The 10392-nt window shown below is 40.9% G+C and overlaps 1 protein-coding gene across 1 annotated transcript; it reads right to left on the bottom strand.

Moving 5' to 3' along the window:
• Window positions 1-378: 378 nt before the first annotated feature.
• LOC116377423 (glutamate receptor 4-like) lies at window positions 379-6632 on the bottom strand (the record flags this gene model as incomplete). Its single annotated transcript, XM_031839063.1, has 3 exons — window positions 6096-6632; window positions 1339-1497; window positions 379-396 (listed from the first exon to the last, which is right to left on the bottom strand). Coding segments are annotated over exons 1-3 (313 nt in total), but the record flags the coding sequence as incomplete, so codon positions are not given.
• Window positions 6633-10392: the final 3760 nt, after the last annotated feature.

Here is a 10392-nt window from a genome sequence, read left to right on the forward strand (position 1 = left end):
TGTGTGTGTGTGTGTGTGTGTGTGTGTGTGTGTGTGTGTGTGTGTGTTTCCTGCTGCTGTCCCCTTCAGTGTGTGGGCGGCTTTGCTCAGATCAGATGTGAACCAGCAGACACTCACAGACACTGCTGTACTGCCACATCATCTCACACACACACACACACACACGTACGCGCATGCACACTCATGCACTCATGCTCATGTGCACACAACGAGCTGGTTTAGTGGCAGGATGGAAACACGCGACCTAAATATGTGTCAGTTAAAACATTTCCACTTTTTTTCATTTGGAATGACAAAGACACTCATGTTTTAGGAAGATAATGGTTAACTACTAATTATAATCATCATTTCTATCCATCATGAAAACATTGTACTCACCAAAATAATTGCTGAGATCTAGGAACACAGCAAAATCACAAAAAATTGGTCCAACAGGGCATCATACAAGTTATGTGAATAGCGATGTGAGAAACTATCAAAACACTTGAGTACTGCGATATTATGTTTTGAGATACTCTATCAATTCTCAAAAACAATGCATTGATTCTTAATTAATAGTTTACATGCAAAGATGTGTGGCAGACAGTGGTTCGTCATTTTGTGTTGTGTTGTGTTTTGATGTTGGATGTTACAGGGACTGTGATAAATGCAAATGCTGTAAAGTTCTGATTCAATTTAAAAAATAAACTTTTTTTAAACAGATGTTATGCATATGGTCATGTGTTCTTTATACTATGAGGGTTTTCCTAAAAATAGATTTAAAAACAATTGCACTATATCCCCTCCCTTACAGTATCGCAATATATTTTGCAATTTATTGGATCGTAACCCCTGAATTATAATTGCATTTTGTAGCCCCAGATTCTTGCCAATACACAGTCGTGTACGTGATTAGCCTTGCTTTATAGAAGCTGGAAGCAGGGGGAAACAATGAATCCGGCTCTGTCCAAACTTTAAAACATATCCTTCCAAACTGCTCTAAAGATCATTAATTAATATGATGTACCTTGTTTGTTTAATCTGTGCAAAAACAGAAATGTTAAAATGACAATTTGTGGTTTCAGAGGAAGTTTTGTCGTTTATGCAGCTCCTTACTACAAAATAAGGTTGAACTACTTCTATAACTTGAGTACAATGTTATTATCCACAGGAATGATGGTGAGATTAGGACCCTAGCTGTAATAAAACTGAATTATCCTTTAATAACAAGACAATTTTGTCCGTATATCTTGGTAAGATCCTGGTCACCTCACACACAGGAAGCCTCATTTTCTTGCTCAACCGTGATCAAAACCCCAAAGTGCACGAACACAAAATGAAACAATGTGACAGACTTACAGGCGTTGGTGACAGCAAAGCTGTTGGCCGTCTCGATGTTGTCCACGTGAGGCACCAGGTTGAACGGGGCTTCCGAGGCGTTCGGGCTGGTGTTGTGCAGGAAGATTGCCAAACGAAAGGCAGTGTACTCCTGATCAGTGTTTCTGATGAACAGCCCGCCTGCACAGAAGAAAGGCAGAAACAACAATTTCACCATTATCTCCAGATTTTCACTAGTTGGAAAACCAACAAGATTTTAAGAGCCACACATGCTTATTTGATCAGATTAAGTCTCCATGTCCATAGCTCTCGTTTTGTTAGAATTGCACCACTAACATTTCAGATTCAGAGAATGAAAAAACGTGATTTGTCTACATTGTCTGTGGAGGAGGATCACAAACTTCAGATCACAGTGAATTTAAGTAGAATTGGACTAATATGGGCACCAAACCAAGGGACACAAATAAGCTGGGTGTTATTGTTGCTGAGATATTTGAATACCCTCTTTCCATTCACATATTTGCATGCACATTTTGAAGTACTGCATGAGAAAAGCTTTATGGAATTAAATTTAAATACAATTAAACTTCCTCGAAAAGGTTTTTCCGCTTGCTTGAAGATGTTTCTTGCCTTTGATGCATTAAATGGGACATTGAAACGAATAAATTCTGACGTCGCAAACATTTAACTCACATGACCGATCAGCTGTTTCTGCGGTTAGCTTTTACCCAGATACACAGGAATGCTTGTATTTGTCTCCGGACAACATGAATTATGGCCAATAGTAGCTGACATGAAAGAACAATTAAAACGTGCCCAGTTTAAACTAATTCATTTAGACCTCTCTTCATTTTTCAGTAGTCCATGGGTTAGACAGCCAAGCGAACTTGTTTTGTTTCCAGTTCGCAACCTATACGTCTTCTACTCTGTTAACTAGCGAACTACAGGCATACATAGCCTAAAGCACCATATGCATTAGGGTTTTACTGACTGTTTTAGTAGCTAGCGTTGGTCAGAGAGGAATCTCTGTCATATCAGAGGTGGACACAGCTGACTGGACACTATATGAAATGCAATAAAATTCAGTATTAATCTATAACAACTCATGACTCTTTAAGCACCGCCTGGGCTATGTAGGATACATTCTGATTAGCATGTAAATTACCATTGTTTCATATCAATGCAGGCAGAAAGAGTGATATTATATTCTCAGAATATCCTTGTGGATCAACAAAGATTTGCATGATCTGCTCGAGTATCAAGAATCAGTTTGGCATCAGAGATAAGACTTTTCTCTTGGTTTCTTTTTTTCTTTCTTTTGACATTACAGCCTTCTTCATATACAAAGATCTTGACTATGCTGTTCATGGTTGTGCAAATGTCTGTGGTGTTTTAGGTTTGAAGCAGTTTGCTTCACATTTAAAAATCTAACTTAAGGCTACATTTCTTGGGATTAGACGGTATAAATGTCACATAAAGCAAAATGCCAGTGTGTTGTTTTTATGGCTGACCTCTATAATATGTAAACTTTAGAATAGGTTACTCCTTTATGGTGCTCACTCATGTAAATCCCTTCCATATTTTTGCATGGGTAAAAGAAGCACTGGAGCTGCTATGAACTTCATATAATTTCCACTATGATGGTTTCATGTCCCACTGACTCACACTTGCAACCAAATGCTCACAGGAGGTGTTAATTCCTGATTTACAAAAAAGGTGTGAACATTATGATCATCTTGGCAACCAGTAGGAATTCCCTTTACATATTTAGAATCAACACACTTTCAGTACCAACTCGTCAAACACAGGCGCCTGGTCAGTGGCCCAAAGCCTCAAACTATGACACTCTTGGTACCCCTCTAGTGAAGGTTCTGGATGTGTCAGTTTCAGCTCCTGACATGCAAAGTGTCTTTTCAAAATGAACTGCATTTGTAGGTTTACTTAGGTTTTAGTTTTACTTGCGCAACAAAAGTACTTGGTAAGGTTTAGGAAAAGATTGTGGTTTGGGTTAAAATAACTATGTTTGTTATGTAAAATAATTACATTTAGTACATCAGTTACATAACAAAACTACGGTAAAATAAGTCAATGTACACTTAAACATTGGACACAAACAGCAGTCTCCTTGGAGTAACATTGGAATTAGTTGAATGCCTGATGTGTTGGGAGTAGAAACGTGTGGTTCAAATATGAAAACTTATCTTCACCGCCAAATAAAAGAGGGAAAAAAATTGAGCTTCGACCTAAATCCCACTTATTCAGCTACGACTTTCCCATCTGCTAAATGTTACACAAATTGAGATTGAGTACAGAAGAACACACTGTAGGGGCCCCAGACTTTGAATCATCACTACCATATGGTTTGACAACAATAAGACTCTTGGGGTTCCAAAGAGCCTGTTATCTGAATGATGACATCTGATCACAGGCCTTTGAATTCACACCTGCTGTTGACAGTGTTCGTGTTACCTCTGCTCGCTATTTGATCAGATCTTCGTATGCAAATCAGGCAGGCTTGTCAACAAACAAAGCGTGCCTTACGTTGAGAGACGCAATGTAGGATACTCGCCAGAGGACGCCATGATGTGCAAAGTGAGGGTTAGATGTCCGATAGAAACCAACGATGGTATCTATATGATACTTTTCAATAGCCTTGCTAACTACGCTAATGTTACTAACTGTGAGACAACAATCAGAGCCAGTGGAGACGCTTGCTAGCACAATGTTAGTCATTTGTCCCTCGTCTTGCACATCAAAGTGGTCCCCCGAGAGTTAATTTTTCCTTTGAGAGTAAGCGGATTTCTTTGCCATCTTAAGCTTTCCGGCAAGCGGCTTAAGGTAGCAAGAATAGGTGAATTTACGTGAACCTTTCATTTAGAGCAGGCTGAGATCCATGTGAGCCAGATCACCTCCAGATGTGGTTTGTCTGGCCAATTGAGATTGCGATGCATTCTGCTACACCGTGTGGGATTTTCTTTATTGAGATAACGTGTTAATACTAGGTGTAAATGGAGTTTCACTATGAGGTGATGCGACTGGTCTCATTAAGTCTAAGAATCTCGCAACACCTCAGTAAAAGAATCTCTAAAGATTACATTCGCGCGCACACAACACACACAGCCACTCAGATGTTGTTAGGATCTTATTAAGATGTGACAATAGCTTCAGGATCCTTAAAAGAGAAGCTGTAGAGCCTTACAGAACCATGAAAGAGCTTTTAGCGATGCGTCTTCACACGTATCAATGCTGTCAGAATGAATCTGTGGCAGTGGTGAAGCCTGTTTGCCATGGCTGTATTTGTGCACTTGTTTCTGTGTTGCAGGCATGTGTACACAGTAAATGTCCCACCGCTAATAAGTGTTGATTTTTCAGTGACAATTATTTGAAGCTGACGAGTGTTGATTGCAGAGATGTTTGCCTTCTCTGAGAACAGATGGAGCTTTGTGGTGGTTGCTCAAAACTAGATAAAAGGTTAAATTGAGTCTGGTGGGTGAGGAATCACTGGTACGTAGTGGGTTTTTACACTCCCAGAGGTCAACTACAGGGCTGAGAGGGGAAATATGACGACACTGGTATTACATCAGCAATGTTTGCTATCATTGGCAGAGATGCTGTTAGCCAAACAATACTGAGAAGTGCTTATAATTTTAAAAACATCAGGAAACGGTGTCTGAAATTGCAAAAAAACATGTGAGCAAAAAATTCACACACAGCAGTAGTTTTGCTTAAATCAGCAGCAAACATTACTTGAATGTTCACCATGATGGCAGCAGTTCCACAGATGCAGGTTTAAACCACCCAGCTCAAGTGTCCTCAGTTCCACGGGTGCTGTCTGTAACAGACCCTGACCTCTGTCCTCCCCCGGAGAGGCCGGGGATTCGGGTATCACGTTGATATAAAAGGACAACGGGAATCATTTGAGCAGCTTGTCATTTTCCATCAGCCCGACTGGTGCTGATGTGCCTCGACTCCGCTACAAGCAGGGGTGCAGTGGAGGGCAAAGCCACGAAAAAAAGTCAGTTTGAGCAAATGCTTTAAAAGATTTTAACACCTTCATCAGGATTGTTACAGACAACAGCATGACTGACTGCTTTACTGATAATTGATTTTTTTTTGGGGAGGGTTGTGATGATCACCAACTGGAGGTCACAGTTTGTCCTTCTTTTCATTCCCTGCCTTTAAATCAACCAAATCAATCTGCCTGCTCGTGAAATGAAAACCATGAATCCATCACCTTTATTTCCACCCACGACTGTTCAATTGTTAAATTGAAACATGCAGATATATATAAAAAAAACAGTGAAAGAGTGGAGCTGTAAGGCCCCTGGGACCGTGGCAGAGGTTTATTGCAGCGGGGTCTGCGAGACTGTTAACAGCGGTCAATGAACACAGGCAGCCGGCATAGGGAATACACTCACTCACACACACACACACACACACACACACACACACTTTGCTGCTCTGATCTGCTGCAGTGGCGGAGTGCACCGGGATACACACTGTAGCCTGCAGATACAAAGCGCATTTGGTGTGTGCGTGTGTATGTGTGTGTGTGTTAAACATGCACAGCATCAACAGAAGAGAGCACCCGGTCTGCCTGCACGTGATATTTTAGAGAAGAAAAATAAAAGACTGCGGAAGGAAATCAACAATTTCCACTTTGAGTATAGTGCCGGCGTGTTAAATGGCAGGTCAGCGGCAGCAGACAGGACGTCCACACATTCATTCACATGATTCATTTTCTGGTCGGAATTTACATTTAAGGCTCTCACACTCACCGATCTGAACGCTGCTCGGGAAAGCACCCATTGTCAGTCCCCAAAAGCCAGAGAATATCAACAGAAACCAGTCGCGAGAAGAAATCCTCATTTTGTTTCGGTTATAAACTGATGAGAGACATCGAGCAGGTTTCATTAACACCCCCGGGGCAAAAGCAACATCACAGGGTCAAAAAAAAACAGAGATAAAAAAATATATCAAATGCCCGTTAAATATCCATGTCTGTCTTTGGATGTTATTTTCCTGGATATCCCCCCGCAGTTCCGCTCGTTTGTGCCGTCAAACTGCGTCCGTCCGTCCGGCGCTGGAGATTTTGCGCACAACACCACCAAGATGAGGTGGAGAGGGGTGGGGGGGGGGGAGCATCAGCCAGCGGCGGCCAGTGCGTCTGGATGCGGCTCAACTCACATCACAGCGATAACACACATGCGCCTTTTACCCGACCGGGGCAGGCAGGCAGGAGGGGCGTCAGTCAGTCCGCTCAGCACCGAGCGGCGGAGAAGTCCCCGCACCTCGTTTATCCCCAAAACTTCCAGAGCTGCTGATGCGAAAATACACAGTGAATGTCTGCGAGGAGCACTGCGTGGTTCACATGGGATGGTTTTACTGTGTGACACATTATTACAGACAGCTCTTTTAGCGCAAGGAAATACTTGTTCCTAGCTCGAACCTCTTCATGCGCAAACCATTCTGCATGAAACCTTTAAAGGTGCCATTTAAAATGCATTAAGTGCCCGAATTAATAGGATTAAATAAAACCTATAAGGATTGTTGTCTATGAAATTCCTTTTGCAGGATTAAAATGACTTCACATGGGATTATTTCAACATATTCTCATTTCAACTCGTTGCATACTGGCGTCACTTTCTAAAGCACTGGGCAGCCCAGAGCATGGTTGCAGTAAACACTCAAAGTTCAGAATAAAAACAAAATACTTACTTAGGTTTAGGCAACCAAACGACTGAGTTAGGTTTAGGAAAACCTCTTGGTTGGGCTTTAAAATAAAAAGCAAACAATATATCATTAGCCCACACAATCACTGTCTCAACACTAGTATCCTGGCAGTAAGTTCTTGGTTTGTTTGACCCACTCAGCTTGTGAGTTTTTTCAGTTTACGTCATCACACTCCAGTAGCATTTTCTCTGAGCATCTGATAATGATGCCACCGGGTTTTACATGGGTTTTACTTGAAAGCCCAGTGATCTGATTCAGATGATAAGGGTGCCTTGTGAGTCGTATCAGACGCTGCGGGGCAGGACAAAGGGGCATGTTTGACGCTTTTTTGGATCACAGCAACATTAAATGGTCACAGCAGCTTCATGTTTCAAAGTTTCTGCAAGAAAATTGGTATTAACAGCAACAAAACTGTCAAATGAATAAAAGGAATGAATGTGTCTTTGGCTGCAGTTCCTCTAGTGGCCACTAGATGCTGAGACCAAGAAAACTTTACCCTAAATCAGTGATACCCAACCACTAGTACTTAGACTTCACACTTTTTCAAGTCTCTCTTAAAACAAGACTTGAATGTACATTGAAATAGCTTTGGCCTCTCCCTGATGCATGATGGGGGACAACATCTACAAAGAACTATGAAGAAAGAGAATTATTAGGTACATCTGGCAAAAACGAATGCAGTCTGACACAACATTCCTGAAATAAATCCAACACCTTCATGAAGGTTACAGTGTCCTGCTTTTGTAGAAACTGTTGTGTTATACTGACATGAATAGTGAATAGTGAATATGAAGGTGCAAGAGATGGAGATACTAAGTGGATCAGGATGTAAAGCATGTCATTCACTATTATATTTTGTCCATCCCATTTATATCAATGAAAGTAGGCTGAATATCAGAAACGCCTCCCTGTGTCAGAAATAACATATCTTTGTATACTGTGATTAGTATGACACTAGAGCCAGGACTTGGTTAGCATAGCTTAGCATAAAGACTGCAAATCAATTTGGAAGTCATGTCAGTAAATTGTAAACTTGTATTGCAACTTGCAGTCTTACCCTTACGGGTTCAGTATTTTGCCCAAGGACACATCACCATGGATTGGATGAGCCGGGGATCGTACCGCCGATCTTCGATAACTGAAGAACGACTCTGATGCAATATTCACAGGAAATAATGCTTAAAATTCTTCCAAATCTGAAACTTCCTGCAGCTATTGTGTTCTCTTTTGGGGTTTACTGTACAGTTTATCAGTTGACCTGTTCTGTTATTGTTATGCATTGAATATAATATGAAATATCCATAAAGTCAGGGGTCGTCAGTTTACTCAATGATAGAAAAAGGTTGAGAACCACTGCTCGAAGAGAAGTTAAAATCAGTAATGAGACCTTAGGGAAGTGTAGGCTACAGTCTCCTTGGGGTGATGCAGTTAAAGAAGGAGGGACTGCAGTAACTGCAGGAGGGAGTGAAGCTGCAGTCCGCTCAAGTTTGGCTGATTTGTATGTAGCCTCAGGTAGACCTGCTTGAAAATGAACAATATGTGTGAGACACTGTTGGAAGCAATGCAGGAAGTTGATTCAGTTTTGTCGATGAGAGAAAGACTGGTGCCATCACTAAACCGTCATGCGGAAAATCCGAAAAACTCAACTTCTGTTAAAAGGAGGATGAGCACACAAAAACTAAAATTCAGCCTGTGACTCTTTCAAGCTAAGCTGCCATCCCTAATAATATCAATGGACGCTTAAACTCAGAATCCTGAATCTAATTTAAAGACCATCACCACAGAAAATCATATTGACATTTATGAGATTTTACAATGTAATTCAGAAATTCCAACTCCTCTGATCTCTGTGGGTTAAAACTCTACAGCAGGTTGCACTTATAGACAAAGATCCTATCAAACTCAAACAAGTTTGACCAACAGAGATCCTCCCGCCAGTACCATTCAAAGATGAGGACCATGTGAGCGGTCTGGAACATACATTTTGAGCTGAAATATTTTTTTGCACATAAAGTTCGCAAGGTCAAGAACAATCTCCCATGCCTTTTTTTTCTGTATATCCTATTACATTTGCAACTGCAAAGGTCTGATTTCCTCACTTTGATCAATACAGATTCATTTTATTTACACTCTTGGAGAAAATGCTGCTGACGTTTCGAGAGGCTGATATGATTCCAGTGAAACCACTCAGCAGTCTGTCAATACTTTATCACAAAACCATCATGAATGTATATAGGAGCATAATACTCCTAAATGATCACCACACACTGTTCATTTTCTTTAAGCTTTGCTGCTATGGAGCAGAAAGTGGTCTCTCATTGTGCAACAAATCTGCAAAAAGTAATAGTCCTCCACGGACTGTTAGGCTGATTACGTGCTCCCTAATTGCAGTTTTTGGAATTTCTGTCTGTTCTCTTTTTGAAAATATTTACTTTGGTCGCACTTGAGGATGATGAGGAAAAGAGCACAAGATTGTTTGTCTCCCGGTTTGAGGTTGTGTACAATAAAATGTAATAGAATGTTCATTCAGTTTGTCTCCAGTCAGAAAACCCATTAAACAAGACATGTGTCAGTTCAACCACTCTAAATCTCGGCTCCAAGGTGTGACAATTAGGAACTGTATTTATGTTGCTATATTAAAACAACTGCAACTAATTTTCCCTTCAGCCCTCAAGTCAACACAAACAAGCACATTGTGAGGATTTTTAATGGTTACCACTGTGCTTTATTGGGTAGACTTAGTGTGTGAACAACAGCTCAACAGGACCTCACATTGAACATGATGGTGGAGCTGACCATGGTGCTGAATACTTCTGACTGTGTTAATATGGCTGACTCAAAAAACAGCAACAGAGAACTGGACATCCTCTGATTTGCTTAATTTAAAGACACAACATGTTTTAAAGTCAGGACACAGTACAAGCCTGGCTCAGTCCATAGTTTAACAAAAAAAACAACGGCCGGTATCTCATGTGTTTGATCCATACAATAACAGTAATATAAAGACTCTAATTTGTAGTTTTATGAATCCTCCCAGCCCTTTTGTGCAGCATGGCCATCAAACCTGGCAACCTCACTGTGGCAACGAGATCATAGACTGTATAAACTATGAGCGTAGTCTCTGTGACGTCATCCATAGGTTTCTAAGAAAACTTTTGCAGAGATTCTGGTAGAAAATACAGTGTTTTTCCATAATCCTTATATTATGTCTTTTATTCCACAAAATTAATCCTAAAAATGCCGATAATGGGCTTAACATGTCTGAAAACAAGCTATCAGAGGCCAGCGAGGCATCGCAAGATGAGAAAGCAGAAACCCATGCCCGGGATATCAAGGGCAACA

The sequence above is a fragment of the Anarrhichthys ocellatus genome, unplaced genomic scaffold (assembly GCF_004355925.1).
Source record: "Anarrhichthys ocellatus isolate YVR2014 unplaced genomic scaffold, GSC_Weel_1.0 scaffold1230, whole genome shotgun sequence".
NCBI lineage: Eukaryota > Metazoa > Chordata > Actinopteri > Perciformes > Anarhichadidae > Anarrhichthys > Anarrhichthys ocellatus.